This window comes from Camelus ferus, chromosome 27 (assembly GCF_009834535.1).
Source record: "Camelus ferus isolate YT-003-E chromosome 27, BCGSAC_Cfer_1.0, whole genome shotgun sequence".
Taxonomy (NCBI): domain Eukaryota; kingdom Metazoa; phylum Chordata; class Mammalia; order Artiodactyla; family Camelidae; genus Camelus; species Camelus ferus.
The window spans coordinates 23,528,685-23,554,479 of NC_045722.1; the positions used below are offsets into that span (position 1 = coordinate 23,528,685).

General features: G+C 49.0%; 1 protein-coding gene across 1 annotated transcript; it reads right to left on the reverse strand.

Moving 5' to 3' along the window:
• Positions 1–961: 961 nt before the first annotated feature.
• LOC102518693 (eukaryotic translation initiation factor 1-like) lies at positions 962–23,377 on the reverse strand. Its single transcript, XM_032468864.1, has 2 exons — positions 23,310–23,377; positions 962–1,886 (listed from the first exon to the last, which is right to left on the reverse strand). Exons 1-2 carry the CDS (start codon positions 23,375–23,377, stop codon positions 1,463–1,465), a joined length of 492 nt encoding a protein of 163 aa, XP_032324755.1. The 3' UTR covers positions 962–1,462.
• Between the last annotated feature and the right edge of the window lie 2,418 nt (positions 23,378–25,795).

A 25,795-nucleotide genomic window follows, 5' to 3' on the forward strand; every position in this document is an offset into this window, starting at 1 on the left:
TATGCTTTTGTGTTGCTCTGTAGTTATTCTTTTGTTTCATTTTGAAGGACTCCCTTTAACAATTCTTATAAGGCAGGTCTAGTGACGATGAACTCCCTCTACTTTTGTTTACTCAGGAAAGTCTTTATTTCCCCATTTGTGAAGGGCGGTTTTGCCTGATGCAGTATTCTTGGTTGGCAGTGTTTTCTTTCAGCACTTTGAATACGTCATCCCACTGCCATCTGGCTGGCTGTAATATTTCTGCTGAGAAAATCTGTTGATACATTTTTAGGAGGTCCCTTGTGTGTGATGAGTCCTTTTTCTCTTGCTGCTTTCAAGATTCTCTCTTTGTCTTTGACTTTTAACAGTTTGATTATAATGTGTCTTCATGTGTACATCTCTGGATTTTATCTTACTTAGCTGGAGTCTTGAGAGATGCTTGAATTTGGATGTTCAAATTCAATTTACTTCCTCAGATGTGGGAAGTTTTCAGCCATTGTTTCTTTAAATAAGCTTTTTTTTGCCCCTTTCCCTTTTCCTTCTGGGACTTCCATAATGTGAATATTGGTCCACTTGATGGTGTCCCACATGTCCTTTAGGCTTGTTCACTTTTCTTCATTCTTTTTTTTTCTTTTTGTTCCCCTGACTCAATAATTCCAAATGACCTGTCTTAGAGTATGCTGATTCTTTCTTCGGCTTGATCAAGTCTGCTGTTGATCCACTCCAGTGAAGTTTTCAGTTCAGTTATTGCACTCTTCAGTTCCAGAACTCCTGTTTGGTTTTCCTTTGTTGATATTCTCATTTTGTTTGCATGTTGTTTTTCTGGTTTTGTTTAGCTGTCTACTTGTGTTCTCTTGTATTGCACTGAGCTTCTTTAAGATCATTATTTTGAATTTTTTGAGGTAATTCATAGATCTCTGTTTCTTTAGGGTAAGTTTTTGGAGATTAATTTTGTTCCTTTGGTTAGGTCATGTTTTCTGATTTCTTCACATACCTTGCTATTTTTGTTTTTGTTTTTGTTGTTATGATTTGTGTAGTTGAAAGAACAATCACCTCTTGTGGTCTTTGTGGACTGGCTTTGTACTGGGAAGACCTTCACCAGCCAGCCTGGCTAACGCTTCTGAGGGCCTCTCAAACGTTTTGTGGGGATGTGAACTCTCTGGGTTTGTGCAATTCCCTAATGGGTTTCCTGATCTCTTTCTCAGGAGCATGTAGTGTTTTGCTCCCTCTGGTGTCTGGTTGTAGTATTGCAAGTTCTCTGGAGCAGCATCAAACCCGTGACTTTTTTTTTTTTTTTTTTCCTGCAGAGCTCGGATTTTCAGTTTATTGCATGAAGAAGATACACTAGCCCAAGTTCAAAACTGACCCCCTAATGGTTCCATTATACAAGCTGTGAAGTTTTTAAACTTATGACAGGGGACAGAATGGAAATTCTACTCACTGCAAGGAAATCCTCACTTAAGCTTCAATGAGCCAGAAGCACTTAAAACCCATGAGCCTTCCACTGGTCATCCTCAGTCAGTCCAGTCTCTGTGAGGAATTGGGACATGTTTTTTTGCTGGTCGCCCCGTGGCTGAATTAACTCTCCACATTCTGGATGCTCCATTACAGTACCATTGCAGGCAAATTTCTCCTTGAACATCTTCACTAGTTTCTTTTTATTGTAATCATCAGCGAACCCTTGGACAGTAGTAAGGGTCTTCCTGCTGTTACTCTGTCGAATTCTTATATAGTTATAATCTTCAGTGCCAGTAGGAAGCAGAGCATCACTCTTACTTGCATCAGTAAACGGGTGGAGAGACTGGAGGTTCTGGATAGTGGAACTACAATGTGATTCCTTTTGTTCTGTGGGAAGGGCCAGCAGAAGGTGGTGGCAGGAGAAGGCAGGCAGGGGGCTCGAGGGGCAGCTGCCGAGTCCTCAGTGGTGGCTCGGTGACTGGTCCCCCTGACCTTTCTTTTGTTCTCTGTGGCCCCAGACATCTATGCTGTACTAGTTCCATCAGGGCTCTGAGTCAGGCAAGACAGAAACCAGTTCCCTGGGCAATCCCCCAAAAGCTGGAATGTGGGACAACTTATTTCACTCTTTTCTTTCCCTCCCAAGGGAGACACCATGAGTGAGGCACTGTCTCCTGATCATAACAAGCTGTGTCCCTGTCTGTGTGTGGTAGGGGAGGCACTCTGGTGTCACCAGAAGCCAATAAGCTCTCTGTTGTCCTCAGTGTCCCCCAGGCACCCAAGATATACTGATTCTCTGTTAGCCTCTGGGACAGGGGAGACAGAAACCAGCCTCTTGGGCAGCCCCCTGAAAAGCTGGGATGTTGGATGTATGTCCTACTCTTGCCCTCCCAAAGGAGAAGTTGGGAGTTGGGCAAGTTCTCCTGTGGTAAGCTGTGCCCAGTTGGGGGAAGGGTTGGTGGAGTTTAAGTGAAATGACTTTTCTTACCTGTTTCAGTGCAGTGCTTCTTAGCTTTCAGCTTCCTGGGGTGTTGTGGCTTCCTAACTGGTTCCTGGAGTTCTCATAAAGACTTTTTGGACTATAGAGTGTTGTTAATTCATTGTGTTTGCAGCTTCCTAATCTGTGTGTGTCCAAACCTTGCGAATGTCATTTCCCAGCTCGGCACCTGTTTTGTAAATAAAGTTTTATTGGAACGTAGCCATGCTCATTTGTTCGCATATGATCAAGGGCTGATTTCACAAGGCGGTGACAGACTTGAGCAGTTGTGACACAGATCCCATGGCCCTGAAGCCTGATACATTTACTGCTAGGTCCTTTACAGGAAATGCTGGCTCACTCCTGAGGCATGTAAAAGATTGTCACTCATACACTTTGTAAAAAATATGACCAAAAAACAGCTGTATAAGAAGGTAATCAGAGTCTAGCCAAAAATGTAGAGAAACAAGTATCATATAATCATGTCAGGCAGTTCTTTTTTAAAAATATTCTATTTCTGGATTTACAATGTTTGTGGCATTTTCAGCTCTTTTTTTGTAATGGAGGTACTGGGGATTGAACCCAGGACTTCACACACGCTAAGCACATGCTCTACCACTGAGCTATATCCAACCCCCTTCAGCTCTTTAAAGTTTCTCATTGGTTATGATTTATTTTCTCACTCTAAAGATTCACTTTTATACCTAATTTTGTATTTGCAACATTTAAGTCTTTGAGGAGTCTCATAACCATATAATCTTCAAACCACACAGAACCAGGATCCACCTGGCTAAAAGACCTAAGGCAGTGCAGTTATACTTTAGAAAATAATTCCTATATTGCATACGGGAAAATTGTGTATTCCAGCTGAACTTGCTTGCAAGGACTTTAAAGTCTTATTACTGCACAAATGACAGCACCTGTGAAACCTTAAAGGCGCTGATCGTGTGGCAATGGATGACAATAAAACCACAACAGGGTGCAGCTGCTCAGACCAAAGTCAGAGGTCCTTGGAACTGTTACAACTGCCCTCGTTTCTAGAGAGCCCCTTCTCCTTTGCTAATTACAAAATGAGCAGCCGGCACTGCCCTCGTTCACCCCCACTGTGATGGGAACTTCAGTGGAAGGGGCATCCTTCCTCCCCACCTATGCCAGGCAGGCACCAAAGCCCACAAAGCCTTGGAGCTCCCGAGCTGCGAACAGCATGGGACCTATCAGAGGACCTCCTGCCTATGTCCCTTGACAGAGAGCAGGACCCACTCAGCCAGACGCCACTGGCTACCAGGATGGTGGTGTCAGTGAGGGGGCGCCCCTTCCCTAGAAGCTCGAGAGAGTGGCTGCAGGTGATTCCTGAGGCCCAGCCCTGCCAGTGCGTTTGCCTGGCCCACCTAGTACGTTCCAAATTCTCCTCCGTGGGCCCCAGGGGGCTGCACCCACAGCACATCACACTCCGCGGGGCCCCAGCAGGAAGGAAGTGGTGTGCTTTTCTCACTGTAAAGGGAAACTTTTCCCGGAAACCCTCCTCTTCCGGGTCTCGGGGTCACGTGCCCACTCTGAACCAATCACAGGAAAGCATGAAAGCTGAGCACCCCCCCCCCCCTTCCAATTCCTCTCCCGGGATCCTGGTCTCCCAATACATCTGGTACAAGAAGCAATGGTGTGAGGTCAGGAGGCCTTCATGCTTTAAGAGTTTTGCAGGCCTCACGTGCAAATATTCCCACAGAAGTGACTCAGCCTCCATAAACGATTTGGCCCTACTGGCGTAACCCTGCAGAATCTTGGAAAGACCTCCGATGAGTCAGTAGGACAGTACAGAGCTCCGGGAAGAGTGTCTGAGGGTGGGCACTGCTGGCCCCTCAGGGTTCTCTGGGGATGCTCTGATGGTGGCTTCAGCAGCATTGATGGGTCAGCAGAAGGTGAGGGAGATCCTGGAAGCAGATGGACCCAGGTGCTAAGATAAAACCACTGGCCAGAAAAGGTCACTGTAGCAGAAAGCAGCACGCTTCAGATCTTGTCACTTCCACTGTCCCCTGCCTTAGAGACGGTGAACACCAGGGATGGGGAGCTGCCTGAGAACCAGTGGGAGAGGTGGGCTTGTTTCCAAAGCCAAGGGCATGTTTCTGTAAACAGCACACAGAATGACACACAGAATCTTAGTGCCCAAAGAAACCTTTGGGATTAACCAGTTCAGGGTTTGCAAAACTTTTTTTTGATGATAAAGAAATATATTTTATGCTGTAGAAGAGTGCATACACTCATATAAAACTTAACAATGGGGGTGGGAAGAGTATAGGTCAGTGGTAGAGTGCATGTCGAGCATGCAGGAGGTCCTGGGTTCAATCCCCAGTACCTTCATTGTAAATTAATAAACCTAATTAACCCCTCCCAAATAAACAAATTAATTAAATTTTTAAAAGACTTCAAAAAAAAAAAAAAGAATGTAAAAAAGTAACCAACAAAATTAAAAAAAAAAAACATCAAAAAAGGTAACAATGGTTACACACAAACCATACTGACCCTTTGGTTCTTTTTTCCACAGTGGCTTTTCCATATTCCCATCAACACTGCCCAAACGTTCCCATCTCTCCAGCTTTCCGTGACAATTGGGGAAATCTAGATACTGAGTGGACACTGTCCATATTAAAGATTTGTAGTCAATTTGGTAGGCTTTAGTAATGGAATTGTTGTTATGTTAAAACTAGGGGGGAGCCTTGTGTTTTAGGAATATATTCCTCTGGTAGATTTCTGCAGTAATAGCTCCCAATGGATTCCTGCCCCCATTTCTATGTCCTTGTACATTTCTCTCCCTGTCCCACATTGATTCTGGGCTCGGCACTTGACTCGTTTTGGCAAATGGGACGTTAGCAAACTCAATACAAGCAGAGGCTTGGGGAGTGGTTGCATATTGGGGCTTGCCCTCTCTTGCCACTGGAAACTCATGGAATGCTGCCACTGACCATGACAGCAAGCCTGAGCTAGCCTACTGGAGGATCCACGTAGCCAACTGGGGCACCCTGGCCCACTGCCAGACCCGTGAGGCCGTCAAAGACTGTCCAACCACAATCAAGTCACACGAAGAGTGCCAGACAGGACCAACCGAAGAACCATCAGCTGGTCTCAGCCCAATCTGTCAACCCTTAGGATCTTGATCTAATAGATTATTGCTGTTTCAAGCAATGAGACAAGAATAGATAAGGAGTAGAATTTTGAAATATTTACAGATGAACGATGGAAGCTTAGGGATTTGCTTCAAAATAAGCTGGGAGTGGGGTATTCTTTCTACATTTGGTTATGTTTGAGATGGAAAGTTTCCACAATAAAAAATTCACAGAAAAGAAGAAAGGGAAGGGATGGAGGGAAGGAGAAAAGCGGGGAGGAAGGAAAGAAAGGAGGAAGGAAATGACCCTTCTGTCCATTAATAGATAAGACCATTAAGACCCAGAGAAGGACATCGATTTCTGTGACGTAACACAGCCAAGTTATAGCCAGATTCATTTCTGAGCAGACTTCCAACTGTTGGGTCAGGGCCTTTCCATCCCCTCGATGTGTTCGGAGGCAGGAAAGTTCTGTAGGAAAAGTGGTACAGGTAGGAATGGTTTCTTCTCTTTCTTGAGAAAAGCCTTGTGGCAGGTCTAAGACATGAGTAATGCTGAGACCTTTAACGACAAATGATCTTGATTTTTGGAGTGTATTGTTTATCTAGTGTTTGGGGAAGAAATACACGTTTGGTCATGTATGTGTGTGATGTTACGTAACAGTCAGGCTGGGAATATCTCCCTCCACGCCCCACCAGGCTGTTTGGCCCCAAAAGCTTGGTCTGTTTTCAAAGATGCGTAATAACCCTTGCAGGGATAACCAACATGGCCTCACACTGTGTCCAGATGGCGACACCAAGGAGTTTTCAAGTCCACATATTAACGTCGCCTCCTTCCCACACACACAAAATGAGCAAAGCTTTCATTAATCATCACATGGGAAAATTAAGCACTGCAATTAGATGTCTCTTGCCCCGGGATACATTGGGCATCTTTTTATCAGATGTTACTACATGAAACCACAGACTGCTCCTGGCCGTAAACAGACATTAAAGGAGGGTTACTTCAAGAAAAAGACCCTTCCAAGTCCTGTTAACCAGTGTCGGTCTCCCTGAGAACTTCTGAACCTCAGAACTCCGCTGGAGTTTACGGGGAGGAAGGAAGATTCTAAAAGGTGATAACCGGGCCTGTGACCAAAAAGTCAAATAAAAACAAAGGTCGACTCAATTGAAATCTTTCTCGTAACTCCGCTTTGCTTTTCCTGAGCGGTGTTTACTGAGAGATCCGCAGGCCTCTGCGTTTGTGTTCGATGATTTGTCTGAGGTCCTAGAGGATAGGAGCCAGCTGGCAGGGCTCGAGCTCTGGGAGGCCACGTTGTCACCAAGGAGAGGAAGTGGCAGGGACTGGCAGCCCTTGCTCTAGTGGCAAAAAAGGTGTTCAAATCCAGCCCTGCCGGGTGTAACCAGGGGAAGTGTCGTAGGGGGTTGGGGCGGGGGCTGGTTCTTCCTCCCCTGCGGGTCCTCTCGGATCCCTGTCCAACTCCCTAAGGGACACATTCAGAAGTTGCACAGATTTTTTCCTATGTAAGTGCCATTTATTGAACACATAAAGTTTTCGAAACAAAGGGTCAGTGGGTGGGATGGTGGTGTGTTTGGGAGCCCTGGCTGCAATTCATTTGCGGTTTTTTTCACTCCAAAACACCCATGCCTGGTTGACTTTGGTGCTGACTGGCTGAGGGCCTGCCTGGAGTGGTCTGGGGGACCCCTCCATCCCCACTTCCCCACAGGGAGAACTATGAGGAGAAAGGGTAGGCCTGGGGTCTGCAGCTCTGGCCGACTTGGCGCCTGGATGCCCAGGAGAGCAGCCCCTGACCGCTCTCCCGGGTGTCCTCTCCAGGTGCTGAAAATGTCACCTTTTACCAATTGCCTGTCTCAACTTTCCTTTCTTCCCATGCCCCCTCTCCCTCTCATCGTGGGAGTCTTTCATGTCCAACTATCCTTTTTTTAAAAGTTTAAAAATTTTTTTTGCGGGGAGGCAATTAGTTGTTTTTTGTTTTTTGGTGTTTTTTTGTTTGTTTGTTTCTAACGTTGGTACTGCAGATGGAACCCAGGACCTCATGCATGCTAAGTGTCCGCTCTTCCACTGAGTTCTACCCTCCCCCCTTTCAACTGTCCTCTTAAGTGGACTAGAGGAGGGCTTGTGAGCCAATGTCAGCCCTTCTGAGAGCCCAGAGGTGGTGGTGGGGGGTCCCAAATGCTGGCCAGTTAGGTGAGCTCCATGGGCCTGGGTTCAGATTAATGAGGAGTCCCCCAGACTTGACCGTGGTGGGGCACTGCTGCTGACTACACGCTGGACATGCATGAACGGTGATGTGGTCACTGCAGGGTTCCCACAGCAAAGTCCTCTCAAGCCTGGAGCCTTCGGGATGACCGTGGCAGTCCCTGAGACCCTCCAGGCCTCCTGCTTCCCAGGTGAGAAGCTCAGCTCAGGCCCAGCCTTCATAGAGGCCAGCCTCCCAAAGGCAGCGGACCGGCCAGCTCTTGCCAGGGTCACTGAAGGATGCAGACCGTGTCAGGGGTGCCGGGGAGGGAGAAGTATTCTCATGAGAGGCTTTGGAAAGTCTCTGGGCTAAGGTGAAATGTGGGTCAGGTGACCATGGGGTAGGGCTTTTCCAGGACCAGGCTTTCCAGGAGGTGCTCCAAAGCTGGAGAGCTCAGTGTGTTGGGAGATGGTAGAGCCTCAAGGCCCTGACCAATGGGGAAGTTTGCCAGATGTACAAGGATGAAGCGAGGGGCCCCTGACAGGGCAGGTCTGCTGAGTGGGAGACTGCTCAGAGGGACACCCAGGGACTGATGCCTGGAAGGCTCTGTCACCTCCATGGTCCCAGTGACCAGTCCTTGCCCCAGGACAGTACCTTCAGCTGGCCCTGGGGCACAGCCCACAGGGGCAGCCCTGCCAGGACTGCTGGGGTGGGGGACAATGTTTGGGCAGCTCTCGGCAGGGCCACTGGCAGGAGCAGGGCACAGTAGTAAACAGGCAAGCAGGCCGTTCAGGCATCAGACCCTCGGAGGCTTCCCTGGAGCAGACCCAGGGCCCCCCACAACTGTGCAGATCTGGGGATGTCGAAGAAGTGCTCGCAGAGGCGAGCTCAATGGCTGGGACTCCAGGCTGCGGAGGCCCGCGGCTGACACTAGAGGGCAGGGAGGGGTGGCGGGGACCACATCCCGGAGGGGAAGACCTCAGACTGGGTGGGATCTGAAGAAGTGCGGGCGTGCAGGGCGCCGTGGACCCATCAGGATGGTCCCACACGGAGAAAGGCGGTCGCGCCCCGGGAGTCCGGCTCCGCTGCGGGCAGGTCTCGGGCCCCGCCGGCTGGCTGTGGGCGGGGGTGGGGGGGGGAAGGGGCGCAGCTGTCCCGCATCCTCGGCGTCCTACGCGGAGGCCGCCTCCCGGTCCCGCGCCTGGCAGGGGCCTCGTGTCTCCGGGCTCCTTTTTGAGCCCCACGCTTGACCCACTTTCCCTCCCGCCCGCGGAGCCCTAGGCAGAGAACACACGCGGCCGCCGAGCAGGTGCCGGCGCCCCGGGCAGCTCCGCCCACCTCTGCCACCCCGGACGGAGGGAGGGAGAGGGCAAGGGGGAGAAGAAGGAGACAGGAGAGAGGAAAAGAGGGGTAGAGAGAAAGGGGATGGAGAGATGAAGATAAAGGGGGTGAGGTCCGGAGGCGGGTGGGGGAGGAAGGGGAGGCGGGAGAGGCAGGAGGAGGGAGAAGCAGGAGGAGGGGTAAGGGGGAGGAGGAGGGGCCGGGGATGGGAAGAGGGAAGAGGAGGGGCAGGATGGGGAGAAAGAGCAAGGGGGCCTGGAGGGAAGGAAAGAGGAGGAGAAAGAAAGGAAGAGGAAGGGAGAGAAGAAGGGGAGGAGGCGGGAGGAGGCGTGGGGGAAGGAGGAGGAGGATCGGAAAGGGCGGGAGGGGGAGGGGGTAGAGGAGGAGAAGGAGGCTGGAGGAGGGAGGGGGAGGGCAGGAGGAGGAGAGAGGCAAGGGGGAGGGGGAGGAGGGGTGAGTGGGAGGAAGATGGACTCCGGAGACCACACCCCTGCTTCTTTCCCGGGCCCCAGGCCAGCCCTGGAGGAAATGAAATGGGTGACGGGTGCACCTGCCTTCTAGCGCCTAAGGGGTCCAGGGTTCAGACTGGTGCCTGATCCCCATCCCCTGCGTTCTGTCTGCCAGCCCCCTTCCCTCAAACAGCACCTGGCCCGCTGTTCGCACTAAGCCAGGTTAATGGACCCTGGATCCTCCTGAAGGCTGTGTATTTTTAGATGAGATCACTGTTCACCGAGTGACTGTGTCTACTTGGGGGACTTGGGCCCCAGGAGGTGGAGCAAAGCGCAGGGAAGGAAGGAGACTAGCGATGCTAGACGTCAGGGCCCGGCACTGGGAGGCGCCCCCCTCCATGCACCCACCCCCTCCCCTACTCTTGGATGGCCCGTGGGACGGGAGAAAGGCCTTGTGTCCCAGGGCTCTGCCTGCTCAGCTCTTGTCCATCCGCCTACGTACTGCACCTATTAAGTACCTACCTACATGAGTTAGTACCTTTTAGAGAAAGCGGGAAGAATTTATCAGTAGACCCATTGTAAGAGGATGGACATCCACACTGACACTGACCCCCTTCCTCCATACTCACCCCGGCTTCCAGGCGACCACTGTGAACGGGCCAGTTTGTACAGTTTGGGGCACGTATCAACACGCAGGGATGCATATAAATGTGCTCTGTATAGGAATGAGGTCAGGGCATTATAGGACCCAGTGGGTAGTGAGTGTTCACCAAATGCCAAACACTGGGCTGAGTATTTTGCATTTATTAACTCTTTGGAGCCTCACAAAACGCTGAGTTTTGTTACTACTATTCCCATTTTTCATGTGAGGAGCTTCTCTGAGGCACAGAGAGGTTAAGCCACCTGCCCAGGCTCACACAGCAACCTAATGATAAAGTCCAGTTTGGAGCCTGGCTCGAGAGCCTGCAAGTTATCCAGTAGACTTTCCTACTTTTCTCTGCTTGTAGTTCCACGAATGGCTTTTCCACTAAGAACGGGCTCTTTTCTGCAACTAATGGAAGATTCCTAGAAGGGGAACTGTGCATTCGAGGTTTTGCTAGATGTTAGCTAAACCCTCTAAAACAGTGCAGGTCTTACATGCAGCTGGCGGGTCCAAGCTCCACCTTTGACCTCCTGTCCCCCTTCCCCGGACACATGCCCTTGCTTCTCCCCACCCCTGCCAGGGCTGGGGAAGAAGCCCACACAGGAAGTGGATCTGGAAGTGGGCATGGTGACATCTGAGCAGAGAATCCCAGTGATACAGGGAAATTGGGCACGAAAGCATGGTCGTGTCCCAGGTCTTGAACGAGTCCCTGGGATGTGCCCAGTATTTTTATAACACTGAGGCTTGGCAGGAAGTGTAATACATCTTTCAATGTATGTTCTTTAATACAATTAAAAATCTTTAGGTAAATCTTCCAGAATTTGATTAAGTTTATGCCTTGATTATCTGTGATTTTTGTTGCCAGCTCCAAATGGTATCTAGTTCTTCATGATATATAGGAAAAGTACTGATTTTTCTGTGTTTTCTTTTTGTCTACTCACCATCTGACTGGTTCTAATATCCTGTTGAACCTCTTAAAGGATATTAATTATACTTACTTTAATGTCCTCTGCTGATTCCTATGTTATCCTGTTTTCTTCAGGATCTGTCTGGTTCTTCTTTAGCAAACTGTTGATTTCCTTCAAATGAATGGGGATTCTTGGTTGTCTGGTCCCATGTGTAAATGAGTGTCAGGACAGTGGTTCTCGATGTGAGGTCCGTGGACCCCTGGGGGGTTCCTGAGACTTTTTCTGGAGGCCACAAACTCAAAGTTATTTAATAGGAATACAAAGACATTTTTCTCTCCTGAGTGTTCAGCAGAGTTTCCCAGAGTCTACGTGATGTGTGACATCCTGACAGATTGAAATCAGAAGCAGATATGACAATCCAGCTGTCCATTAAGCCAGATGTTGTCAAGATTTGGAAAAATATAAAACAATGTCACTCTTCTCACTGAATAAACTGTTTTTAGAAGATAGCTATTTTCATAAATGTTCTGTTATTTGTGTCAATGTGTGATGGCTCTGTGATCATTTTTAAAGAAATTAGTAAATATTTAAAATGCTCCTGAGTTTTAACTTCTGTTATGATAGGTTTTCTCCGTAGAAATAAAAGTTCTCTGGGGCCCTGGAGCAATCTGAACATGTTCAGGGTGTCCTGAGCCAAGCCTGCTTGGGAACTGTCTGTAGTCTTGACTGATCACTCTTGCTCTGTGGCACAAGTAAACCTCCCTTCTGTCAGGGACTGTCCACTCCAGTCACAGCCACGCTGCACCTCTGCGCCCGGGCACGTGGAGACAGGCAGGGAGGAGCAAAGGGAGAGTGCCTTCTTGGAGCTCTGATCTGGGGACACCTGGCCTTTCATTTTGGATGCAGTTGCGGGATGGGGCGTCTGCTTCTCTCCTGGGGATGAACCTTGCAGCTCTCTGTCTAGTTTTAAAGCAGCACTCTGGCTGTCCCCTGGGAGCAAATGGGGCACTGGCTCAACTGCTTGGATGGCCCTTCAAGCCACTCTCTGCATCCATGTCCGATGGCCTGCACCTTCCCCCACAGCCAATGTGCCTCCCCTCTGGACAGGGGCGGGGGGGGGGGGTCCCGCCTCTTGGGCTCCTCTGTGATATTGGGTTTCACCACTAATCTGACCTCATCTGCTCTTTCTCTCTCTTCTGGAAATCCCCCATGTTCCGGTCTGCTGGTGGCACTTTTTCTAGTTTTGCAGGGCTCCTAAGTATTTGTTGTTATACATATTCTGCTATTTCAGAGGCTCCGAGGATGTGTTGAATGAGCCATCTTGAGCCCAGTGTCAACGTTGTTGAATGAATGAATGAATGAGCAGGAGCTTATGGAGGAGCAGGAAGAGAGGGGCCTCTGTTTGTGTCAATGCTCCACTGAGATGGGGTTGCAGTGAGGGTCCCAGGGCGGACTGCTTAGACACGAAGACCCACTTGTGTCAGAGCATCTGTATGTGGTTCAGGTGGGGCCAGGTATGGGCTGTCCCTGTCGTGATCCAGGAGCTGAGGATGAGTGGAAATGCGGGGACAACACACAGAAAATTGTAGCAGATGGTCCCCTCCCTTTGGGCTTCATTTAGATGATGGATTTAAGCCTGGAGGCATAATTGCAAGAAGAAAAGAAAAGAAGGTGATTCCCACACTGGTTTCAATCCAGACTCTTCAGGAAAAGGGGTTGTATCTCCTGGGCACTGGGCCGATGTGAAGAGGGGGCGAGCAAGAAAGCATCTGGGGAAGTAGAGGGGCGTGTCTGGTATCTGACCATGGGTGGGGGATGCTGTGTGGGGGAGCCTGGGGAACATCGCCCTTCCTCTCTACCCTGAGCCTGATTGGTTGATAACATCGCGTAGGTCATGGTTGCCTTCTCAAGAAAAGCAAACCCTTTAAAGGTGTGGCCCCGACAGCTGCAGGGGGCCGGGGTGGCCCCAGAGCAAATCAGGGAAGGAAACTTAGGTTGCCTCACGTTTTATTGAAAAGAAAATGCTTTCATCCCGAAGCAAGAGCAGCTCTGTGTCTTGGCAAACACACAAAACCAAAGCAAACCCTGGGGGGGGGGGGGGGTTGGGGGGGGGGTAGGGGGAGTCTGGCCACACCCTCAGGATATGGGAAAGGCTTTCTTCTCTATTTCAAATGGCCCTGTTTTGCCTTTTTTAGATGCACATGTTTATTTGGCCTGACTTTGAAATACCTCGGTGCAGCTGAAATAATTTAAGGCCGCCCTGTAAGAAGGACCACTTCCTGACCTTCTAAATGCAAACCCTTTGCTGGGGCCGCAGAGGGAGTGGTGGACACCTGAGGGTAAGCACCAGCCCGCCTCCCAGTGCACAGGGTGGTCCCTCTGTAGGAGGACTATGCAGGTGGGCGCTCCCGCAGGGAAAGCTATGACTATCCCAAGGGAGCAGCATTTGTCCAGGACCTGATGTATATGCCTGTCACCACCTCTGGGAGAGGGGTGAGGGACACACTTTTCAGGGGGCTAATAGGTGCATTCGACCTTTGACCCCAAATCCTAGAGCATCCCCCAGGATAGGGGCGCATGGGGACCCTGTGGTCCAGGGAAATCCCAGAGGTGCAGGGCATGCTGAAATCTGTGATGGAGACGAACAAGTCTGCAAAGCACTGCAGTGAGGATGAAATTAGTAAGATGCCTAGAAAATACGATTCCGGATGAGTGTGTGTGCTTGCGATGCATGGCTTGGCTAATGGGTGGACTCGGCTCACCGCCCTCCATCTACACTCACTGAGTAGGGCTCACTGACCCGAGGATTCGCGGTGGGTCACTCCTCACCAATGCCAGGGGGTGCCCTGACATGACCCCCATTCTATAGATGAGAAAACTGAGCATCTGAGTTAAGTCAAAACAGGAGCCTCAGCCCGCCAGCTGCCAGAGCCTGGCCATCCCTGGAGGTCCTGTGACTCTGGGCCTGAGCCAGCACTGCCCCTCGGTGTGCGGGGCGCCCCCTGCTGGCCTCGCCGGGTGTGCGCAGGGCCGGGTGCTTCTCCCCGCTGGGTTATGCATGGTTGGGGCTGTCCTGGGCGTAGGATCTCAGCAGTGCCTCCCGGGTGGGCAGTAGCCCTGGCTCTGGCCCTTGGTTCCCGCCTCACCTGCTCCCTCCTACCTCCAGCTCCTTGCATGTGCGGCTCAGTCTCCCTGTCCGTGGGGTCTGGGCAGCTCCCACTGGGATCAGTGCTCAGTGCAAGCGTTCCTTCTCTGGACTAAGCCGGGAGCCTGCCCTCCGTGGACCACCGACCTCCACATCGCAGAGGATGTCTGCTCACCATCATCCCAGCCCCCAGTGCAGGTCCTGGCACAAAGTAGCTGCTCACTAGTTTGTGGTATACCGTGGGGCCGGATGGAGAAAGCTGAGCAGAAATGGGGGGTGAGCAGGAGGCTGGGGGACAGGGAGCTGGAGTGGCCTCCAGCACGTCCAGCCTTGCAGGAGAGTATGAGACACCTACTTGTCTGGCCTCCCACCTTCCACTCCAGCTGCTGGAGTGCTTGAAGCTGGCTTAGGCCCCTGGTCTGAGACTGTCCGCTTGCGATGCCAGCGGTTGGGGCTGTGTATAGGGGCAGTTCCTTGCAGAGCTCCATGGCTGACCGTGGTGTGCAGAGATGCTGTCAGACACCTTTTTATGTGGCAACTTTCCCATCTGTGGGACATCGCTTCTTGGAGATGCACTGGACACCATGCCTTAAAGGGGGCTCTCAGGATTGGAGGCTTGATATTACAAAACTGGAGGCCATGAATAACATAATCGATTGATTCTACCAGATAAGAGCCAAATATTTCCGCCTGGAAGAAAACATCTGATTCAAGTAAAAAAGCGGGGGTAGGGGATGGGGGTGGGTGGGGGAGGTAATAGCTCAGTGGTAGAGTGCATGCTCAGCATGCATGAGGTCCTGGGTTCAATCCCCAGTACCCCCATTAAAACAAACAAACAAACCTAATTACCCCTCCCTTATAAATGAAAAAGGCAAACGATAAGCTGAGAATAAAATTAAGGTATATCCCTAAAATGGAATTGTCGTACAGTCATTAAAAGAATAAGGTGTGTTTGTGTCTATAATATGAAGACAGTAGCCTATGGATAATCATCTGTTCATCTGATGTTGCAGGCACTGGCTGCTATAAATCAGTGAGAAAAAACCAAGATGGGCCAAGCCCCAACCTTTGATAACCACTGTCCTTGAGGGACAGTTAGGGCACGTGAATCAGAACTACACACACGTGTCCTCCGATCTAGGGATCCCACTGTCAGACTTTGTCCTGGAAGTGTTCTTGCACACATGTGCAAGGGCCTTTATCACAAGGCTCATGGAAGCATCGCCTGTGATTGCAAAAGGGTGGGAACAACTGAAATACTAACCATGATAATATTAACTCAATTAGGGCATGTTCTCTAGTATGAAATTATCAGCCAGTCATTAAAAAAAACATAACAAAACTGTTTCTACAGAGAGCGACAGGGTAAAGTCAAACCTTTCCCATTCCGATCAGCCTCAGAGGGGCTGTGTTTATTTCTTCCTTCCTGCAGCCATTCACAGGTGGGTCTGGTCAGGATGTTCCCTGTGAGCTAAACAAAGGTATTTTATCTTAACACTCATTACCTGGGAGGCAGGGTTCCCAGAGATGGGCCATTATGTATATTTTAAGCTTATAGGCAACATCCCTTTAGTGATTAGCTTGTAGCAAAAGCAAAAGAATACAAAGTTAAAGAAGTAGATCCAATATGGAGTCAGATTTGTTTTTCCCTATTACATAGAAGGGTGGATTATGAGAAAGGATATATTCTGTTCGGTTCTTCAATATTCCTGGTAATGTAAATGCTATATTTTTTACATTTGCATTCTTTTTTATGGAAGCATAGTCAGTTTACAATGTTGTGTCAGTTTCTGATGATAAACACCGACTATTAATTGAACCCAAAGTTGTGATGTAAAGATACATTAGGATGATGGATGAGGGAGGAAGGTGGGAGCACAGTGGACTACAAGTGTCAAATCCTCCACAATTATAATATAAAGTCAAAACTAATATCAAAAGATAATAAAAATTTAAGAAGCACATATCCTTATTTTTTCAGAAGAAAATATAAAAAATGAACTATGTAACCCCTACAGAGTGGGACAACAGAATAAGAGAGACAAGTGGTGGGGAAGGGGGGAAGGGAGGGAGGGTATAGTTCAGTGGCAGAGTGTGTGCTTAGCATGCAGAAGGTCCTGGGTTCAATCCCCAGTGCCTCCACTAAAAAATCAATCAATCAACCAACCAATCAATCAATCAATCTAATCACCTCCCTCCAAAATTAAAAAAAAAAAAGTCATTTGGAAAAAAGAGAGGGAGAGGCAGAGGATGGCCTCATTTCACCATGAGCCTCAAATATTTGAATTGCACCCTACACATGGGGATCACTTTTGCAAAAATTAAAACTTAATCAGAAAAGGAGAAGGAAGTGCCCATGTTTGTCCACTGTCTCAGCTGGTGTGTTACAGAGCAAGACGCAGGGACCGGAGTCGGGGTGGTAAGCAGCAGGAGGGTGCAGGAGACTCTGGGGGATAGAGGCATTTATCAAATGGAAGTGATCTGTGTCTGGTAGGGGCCCTGGGGGCAGAAGTCCTGGGCCTGAGCAATGGGTGGGAGCCCTTCTCTTTGCGGGAAGTCTTGTCCAAGGATAAAACCACTGGATTTGTTGATAAGATACAGCCTCCCAAACACTACCAGTCAGTGGCACTGGGACGGAGGGAAGAGCTCACGACTGGACTCAGAGAATGATGGTCCTCAGGCAGACTGGAGAAGGTGGCAGCATGGCTCCCCTGTGGTGGGATCGGAAGGGTGCATGGAAGAAGAGCTCAGGAATCGAGAAGAGTTAGAAAATGAGGCTGAGCTAGCATGGGGGAGGGGAGCAAGGTCAAGTCTCCTTCTCAGCCCAGTCCCTGATGGACTATGAGATTCCCTGGTTCTCCAGGTTACCTGGCACCCTGGTCAATGGGGCTTTGCCCTCCCCTCTATCATGGTCTATGCTGGCCCCTGTTGGTGTCTCTTCCTGAGCCAGGGCCAGAGGGCTGGAGGGGGATGGGGGGGGGCTGGTGAGGACAGAGAAGTGGGGAGAAGAACAGAGGGCACACTGCTGGAAGCTGTGAGGGAACGGAGCTCCTCTCTGACTCAGAGAGCCAGGAGATCAAGATGCAGTTGGGATATGAGCTAGTTACTCATTGCTGCGTAACAAATGTCCACCCACCTGAACAGCTTAAAAGAACAAACATGCATCACTGCACAAGTTTCTGAAGGTAAGGAATCTGGGAGCTGTGGAGTTTATGGTCCAGCAAACAGGACAGACATGAGTCTGAGTGTGTCACAGATAAATTCACAGTTGCAAATGACAAACATGGATATGAAAGGAAGTGCAGGATGGAATGAGATACCAGAGTCTGGCTTGGCTGGGGGCCCAGGAAGAACCTCTGAGGAGGAGGGCAGGCAGCAGGGGATAATTCCTGGTTGTCACCGGGATTGGAGGACAAAAGAGAGCCCAAACCTCTTATTTACATTCAGGCTAATATTAGCTCGAGAGGCATGTGAATAATTTACTTTTTATCACAAATGTGGTTAATCCTGAAGGGTAAAGAGGAAAAGATCGAGACCCAAACTGAACAATAAACCTTCAGTGATGTGTTTCTGCAACCAGCAAGGTGTCTTCTCATCGGAACAGCAGAATCACCCAGAAACAAGCGTCTAATTATAGCAGCGCCATCTGCGGCGCTAAAAGAAGGATGATTATCAACACTATCTTTCAGGTTTTTCACTCAGTCGGAACAATTTGCTAAAAATAATCTGTACTGTATCCGCAACGCCCCCAGACAATGTGTGTTTTCCCATCACTGCAGCCTGCCCGCTCCCCACGGGCCCCCGGGAACTGAGGAGGGCGTTAGACGCTGCTCACAGCCCTGTTCTTGGGTTGGCTGGGTGTCATTGTTGTTCCAGGCTTTTGTCACTGGAGCAGTGGAATATAGGGGGAGGGGGGATGGAAAGTTAAGACTGGATCCCAGCCAGCAGTGGAAGGCCCCATAGACACCAGGGTGGGTGGGAGCTAAGTGCCTCTCCCAAGGGCCTTCCAAGGGTTTCAGGGCTTAAGGCCAATTCGCAGTTCCTGGAATCCTGCTGGGTCCAGGGAGGTGGACCCCACATGCGCATAAGGGCTGTAAGTCAGACACCAATTCACTTGTCCAAGGAGAGGTTCCCTTCTAGGTCATGTCCCCCAGGGCACCCCTTCCTGGATTCACAATTACAGTAAGTCTACAGGGTCACCAAGAAGCCCAGTGAGCATGGAGACTGAGCTCAGAAAGGCAGGTGGCTTGATTGTGGCACTTCATCCTAGTCATCGCCCCACACTTGGCCTGTACTGTAGAACCTGCATGTGAATTAGAAAAAAGGTGGACCTGATCTAACCCAGGGACCAGTCAGAAGAGTAGAACGTGCACCGGACGGACTTCAGATCCAACTTGCCTCCTGGGCCAGGAAACTTTGAATAGTGTACGACCTGCACAGCTGTCCATGGTCCTCTGTGGTTGCCATGGGTGTAAGAATTCATTTATGCCCCATAGTACCAATGGCCTCTTCAGGCCAGAAGAGCCCCTGCCTCAGACTCAGGGAGGCTTTTCCCTGAACAGGGCAGGATGGACATCACCAGTGCTGCCCACTGGACTTCCTTAGGGTCTAGGCAACGGTGAGTTTATGTTGATTTGTAAGTTTTTAAGTATCATTTGCAAACTGTATCTTGGGGTTCTCTAGCATTTCCAGGGGGTGCTCTAGGCTGACTGAGTTGGGGAGCAGGTTGAGTAATGAGGGTTCTGGATCTTCCATCCCTGCTTCAATCAGGAGAGCTCTCTCTCTCTTCCTACTTGTTGGACTACTATGGAAAATTTATTTTGGAAAAAGAATTTCACAGGACAACTGCCTAAACTAATATTTTCTACTCAGGGGAAAGGCCTTTTGAGAGTGACAGTGAAATATGGACCAAGGGACTTTATGACCAGATGGCTCTTATTGAAGGGAGTTGGAAAGTGATCACAGTTGAAGGCTCCAGGTGGGAGAAGGAATGAAGAGCAACAAAAGTACAAATAAATGCAACCGTGGATTGTACAAATCAGCATGAATAATGTCTGGTGGGGTTGAGAAAATCAGAACAGAATTAAAGTTCTAGGCAGGATAACACCCAAGTCAAGAGGAGTTACGTGGAGTTCAAATGTCCAAGGTCCTTGTTCTTTCTGGGTGAGAGGTAAAGGTATTGCATTCAGATTTTTATAGATTAAGAATTCATGGGTGGGAGAGGGGGGAGGGTGTAGCTCAGTGGTAGAGCATGTGCTTAGCATGCACAAGGTCCTGGGTTCAAGCCCCAGTACCTCCATTAAAAAAAAAAAAGAATTCACAGGTGAAGGGTGAAATAGGGGGTGAAAAGGTACCAACTTCCAGTTATAAAATAACTGGGGATGTCCTGGGGATGTCATGGTGACTATAGCTAATAATGCTGTGTGGTCTGTTTGAAAATCGCTAAGACTAAGATCTTAAAAGTTCTCATCACAAGAAAAAAACTGGTAACTATGGATGATGATGGATGTTCACTAGACTTACCGTGGTGATTATCTGATAATATATACGTAGATTGAATCATTATGTTCCAACCCTGAAACTAATATGTTATACTTCAATTATATCTCAGTTTTTAAAAAGGAATTCATGGCATAATTTCTAGGGTATTCACTAAAAGATTAGAGCAAGGGTATGAATGAAAAAAAAAGTATTCTTAAAAAAGGGGAGGAAAAGAAACCATTTTTTATGCTAAATTCACACCCAAATATATCAACATTTTATATATCAATTATATATATATTAATTAAACATATATCAAAATATATATACTTTACTTTTAAATGCTTTTTAATCTATATATGTACAGACATTTTAAATATTCTAGCTAAAAGGCAAAGATTCTCAGTCTAGTTTTTAAAAGTACAGCTATTTGCTTTTTAATGAGAGACTTCTAAAACATAAGATTACGGAACAGCAGAGAATGAAAGGTTGAAAAAGATACATATATCTGTAGCTACAAAGAGAGGGGTGTCCTTATATTAATATCATATGAGAATATTTTGGTGGAAGCATTATTAGTGGCAGAGAGTCAAGTAATAATAAAAAAAGTTGAGGGTCAGCAGTGCACGATCCCCCAAATGGCTCATCCTTCCCATCTCCATCCTCTGTTGCTCAGGCACCCAGGCAGTGCGGGCTGAGGAGGTCTGACATCTGCTGGCCAAGTCATCCTGTCCACTCGGTTGTTCATGCCTCACTGGGGCGAATACAAAGACCCTCGCACTCCGCTCACTCCTGGCCAGTCCAGTCACATGCCTCTTCCCCAGGTCTCCTCATCCCTGAACTTCCAGTTCACTCCTTCCAGGCTCCTGACTGACCAGCTAAGCAAGTCCCTGCAGCGCACGAATCCGTGTATCTCCTCACCTTGGGGCGCTTTTCTGGATGCGCAAAGTGGATGGCCAGGTGCACTGCGTGATGCTCTGTCCCTGACGAGGATTCTCACACCCCGGCTCGGAGCTGTGAGCAGATGCTGTCCATCCTTGTCCCCCTTGACATACGGAGCAGATCTGTTCATGAACCAAGCTTGGGCTTTTTTGTCCTTAGTTGACTCCTCATGGAAACCCCCATGAGATCATGGTGGGAGGTGAGGGACAGGGGTCAGTGCGCAAAGGCAGATGACATAGGACCTGGACCACTGCTTGTGGTGCGTCTAGCCCAAGGATCAAAGCTGCCCTGTCTGGCTCCTGTACAGCCCCTCCATATTGGGGAGCCACTTAAAACTCCTCCAAACCAGAAACTTTCTGCACTAGCTGATAAATGGGTCAGAGCAGTTCCAAAGTGTGAAGGCCCCAGAAGGCCTACTAAGCATTGTGCTTTTTCCTTAGAGGTAGGAAGTTTAAGGTACAATAACTCTCCCTTTATTTGGAGGAGTGACCCATCATGCCCTGGACTACTGGGTCCCTAAAAACACCGCAAGTGGGCCAGGCCTCAAAGTCTTTGTAGGGCTGGTCTCCCACCCTCCAGAGAACATGTGTCCTGCCATGGCATCAAGGGTACTGTCCCTTCCTGCCCCTAGGGTCTGGTTGACATGACATCATAAGATAGTAGACCAGCTGGCTGTTCTGCAGAAGGTTCATACAATCAGATCCCGGTCCTGCAGATTGTATTCGAACAAAGAGCAGGAGAATCAACACAGCCTTGGGGGCAAAACTTCACCCCCACTGCTCTTGGGAGCCCTATTCTGTGATAACATCTCCTACCACCAGGCCTGGCTGCCCTGCTGAGGACGCCACCACTGAGCTTCTTAACGATGCCAGTACTCCCCTCACCAGTGAATTCCTTATCATCTTGGTAAGTGTCCTCCAGCCCTTCCAAGGAGCATAGTCAGATGCTGGGTTTTCCAATCTCTTAGAGTAGACCAATTCTTTTGTTTTTGTTTTTGTTTTTTATTGAAGTATAGTTGATTTGACGTGTTAATTTCAGGTGTACAGCAAAGTGATTTAGTTATATATGTTTGTGTATGTGTATATATATGTATATATATTTATAAGTTCTTTTCAGATTCTTTTTCATCACAGATTATTATAAGATACTGAATATAGCTCCCTGCTATGCAGTAGGTCTTTGTTGTTTATCTGCTTTATATACAGTAGTTTGTATCTCCTAATCCCAAGCTCCTTATTTATCCCTCCCCTATCCCCTTTGGTGACCATGAATTTGTTTTCTATGTCTCTGAGCCTTGCAGGCTACCTCTCTGAGCCTTTGATCTTTCCTCCACCGTCTGCCCTGCAAGTTCTGGCATTGCTTTTCCACTGCCGATTTCTTTAAAAACTAGGCCATTTGCTGCTTTTTTCAAGCTTCCAAGAGCCATCCCAGAAGGAATCATCCTAGGACACATTCCAGAATGTTGAGTTCTTTTTCTTTTTTTTTTTCTTTTTTTAATTGAAGTATAATCATTTATAATATGTCAAGTTCTGGTGTACAGCACAATGTCCCAGTCATGCATATAAATCAAGATGTTGGGTTCTGTGTAATGGCCGAATGCCCTCATATCAACAAATCTGTCTTATCCTGCTTACTCTTCTGCCCACCTTGGACCAACCCTTAGGTCTGCATCAGGCAGTTTCAGTGGCGACTTTGGTATGTAATTCTTCTCTTTCCTGAGCAGGCCAGCAAAAGTCAGGGCCCAAATAGGGAAGGGCTGGGGATCGACACCTGGGATGGAGATATTGGGACTTGAGACCCTTGAGTCCCAGATTACCCTGTACCCCTCCTGGGCTCCCGTGGGTTTCACTCCCACTTGTTGAAGAAGGAGCGCTCATCCATTGCTTGAAGACTGCACAGGCCTCACAGGAGGCAAATGCCTTTTAAGATCATGCTGGCTCTTCTCCGGGACTAGCCCTACCCCACCTCCTGGGCACCAGACCAATAACCAGAGCCTGGTGGCAGGCAACATGAACCAAAGGGATGACTCAGCAGAAAGGGCCTTTACTAGAAGGACCCCAGGAAGCAAGGCTGCAGAACCAAGCTTGGAAAACACCCAGGAACCAAGGGAGCATGGGAGCAGGCACATGAGTGTGGCTGCACCTCTGGAGCTGGCCAGAGAGGATGCTGTTAGTGCTTGAACTGCTCGGGCAGCCCATTGCCTGCCCGTGTCTGGATTCTAGCCGTCCCTGTGCGACATCACTTCTCACTGTGAGCCCAAGCCCCATGCAGGGGCGTCCCGGTGCCAGAGCTCAGGTCACAAGCCCGGCTGGGTGGATGGGCAGGTAAGGAAGGATGGTCTTGCTGCTTTGGCTTCAGAAGTCACCTCCCACCCAACTCCCACCATGGGGAAATTCCCTGCCGACGCAGGAGGAGATTTGGGTGATGGCCATGTAAAGACAAATGCCCCTCACCTGTGGTTAGGGGAGAGGGAATGCAGGTCGGGGATGATGGACTCTTCCCTCAGATCTGCCGTCAGGGCACATGCATGTTGGCAACCCCATTGTTTTAGAATATGGTCCTTCCTTGGGAGATGTTTTTTTACACAATGAGAGCAACCCAGACTTCCTCCAGAGGAGTACGATGTGGGAATCTAGTCGGTGGGTGCAGAGGGATGGGGAAAGATACCAAACCCTTTTCAGCACCCTAGAATCACCCTGTGGTTGGCAGCGTGGGGGACTTCTCACTGTCTTTGAGCTTGAGGGTGATCCTGCCGGACGCCATGCTGTTGGGTTGGAATATGGACGGACACACACCATCCCTGGGAGCTCCTGTGGCAGGGGGTCCAAGAATACATCCATGTAGGGCATCCAGGTGAAACTGATACAGAAAAAATGGGGCATGAGAGGATGGCCATGTCCCAGGTCTCAGGCGAGTCCTTGGGATACGCCCCATCAAGTGAGGTTCCTTGGCTACGTGCAGGAAAGAATTCAAGAGTGAGCCATAGTTGAGTAAAAGTAGATTTACTCAGAGAGATGCACACTCCATAGACAGGGTGCAGGCCATCTCACTCAGAAGGGAGAGTGGCCACGAGGTGTGGGGTTGTTAGTTTTTATGGGCTTGGTAACTTCATATTCTAACAAGTGGGAGGGTTATTTCAACTACTTTGGGGAAGGGGCTGGGATTCCCAGGAATTGGGTCATCACCCACTTTTTGACCTTTTATGGTCAGCCTTGAAACTGTCATGGCACCTATGGGAGTACCAGGGTGGCCCCTGCAGGTGCCTGCTCAGTTTGGGAGTGGCCATCATGGCAATTCTGTACAGAAATGTCTGTATTGCTGAGTCTTCAAGATGCCACCAACCCACAGCCTTACAGGCTTTGCTGGGAAATGTCAACAGGATGGTGGTGCAGCCCTGGATCTTGGAGGAACACTGGATGCTTTCCGTGCAATCTCCTCATTGCACAACTGACAGATCAATGTTCTGCAGAGGCTCAGGGCTGCTCCAGGGTCTCACTGGGTGAGTCACTGAGAAAATAGGACAAGAGCATACATCCTGACTCCCTCCAGAGCCTCAGGGTCCCTCTCCACCCTGCTGAGAAAGAAAACATGACTTTCGCTCTGCCTAGCGCTTTGTAAAGTATAAGTAAATATATATATATATATTTCAAACTTACAACTGCATTTAATAATCCAAACAACCCGTTCTGCCTTGAGCACACTAGGCCTGTCTGAGTCCTGTTGAACTTGACAGTCTGTGTCATGTGACACGACCTCAAGACAGAGCCTCCTCTGAAGAGCGTCATGGTAAGACACTTCCATGAAATTTGCCTTGCCCATGTCAGGTGTCCCCTCAACCCAATTCCATAACTAAGGGAACTGAATGGTGCATCACTGGGCTGTCAGAAGGAAGACTGGTGGCCAAATGGCCACCTGATGCCTGCTTTGTGGGAGCTACATCCATGGATGGACATTTGCTTGTTTAACAGAAGTGTTTTGGGCACCTACTCATGCAGTAGCTGACAGGCAGGTGGAGCAGGCAGAGAAAGGTGGATACAGAGGGCCAAGTCCTCCAGATGGAGGCCAACAAGGGGAGGAAGGAAGGTTGGCTTTGGGGACTCAGCCAGGGGCTAAAGGAGGAAGGTGCAGATCCCAGCCCCAACCTGGCACACAGCAGATTCTCGGTGACTTGGGGCCAGCATGGACAGGCTTGGCTTGCTCTCTGGTGTCTCTCTCTGGAGCCTTTTAGCATGTGGCTGATGTGGGCCCCACAGAGGCCACTGTGGGACATGAATGTCCAGGGCCAGAGAGGATGATAGGTATGGAAGAAGCAAGAAATGTCCTTCTACCTGAAGCTAAGATGGGATGTTGTTATTGTGGGCTGATAATGATGGTGATGATGGTAGGGATGGTGGTGGTAGTGGTGATGATGATGGTGGGATGGTAGTGATAATGATGGTAGTGATGATGATGGTGATGGTAGTGATGATGATGGTGGTGGTAGCGATGATGTGATGAGGATGAAGCTGCTGCTGCTGATGAGATGGTAGTGATTACGATTGTAATACAAACGGTGGTGGTGATGATGATGGTGGGATGGTAATGGTGATGATGGTGGTGGTGATGGTGATGATTGTAGTGATGATGACAGTAGTGATAATGGTAGTGATGTTGATGGTGATGATAGTGATGATGTTTGTGGTGATGATGACAATAGTGATTATCATGATACTGACGGTGGTGGTGATGATGGTGGTGGGATGCTAATGGTGATGATGGTGATGACTGTAGTGACGATAATGGTGGTGATAATGGTAGTGATGACGATGGTGATGAAAGCAATGATGGTTGTGGTGATCATGACAATAGTGATTGTGATGATGGTGATGATGGTGCTGGTGGGGGTAACGATGGTGATGATGGTTGTGGTGATGATGACAACAGTGATGATGATGATGGTGATGACACACAAATTCATAGGCTTGGTGAAGACAATCATCTGACACCTTTTTTGACTCCCACCTGTTAGTTCGAGATGTTACCATGAAAGCTTTGGACTCTGACTCCACAGTCTTCCGCTTCTGGTAAAGGACAACTGTCCCTGGGAGGCAGAATTCTGTTATGGTTCAGTAGCCACTTACCCTCCAGTGTGGCTGGGCTCATGGTCTTTCAGGAAGGTGTGCTTTGCTGGGGAAGTTGGCA

Excerpts from the sequence above, each read along its gene's own strand:
- LOC102518693 (XM_032468864.1), bottom strand. The coding sequence starts at position 23,377 with ATGGCGTCCGGCAGGATCACCCTCAAGCTCAAAGACAGTGAGAAGTCC. Across the intron at positions 1,887-23,309 it reads CCCACGCTGCCAACCACAGG|CTGCCCCTCGAGCCCCCTGC; the intron begins GTGATTCTAGGG and ends AGGACTCGGCAG.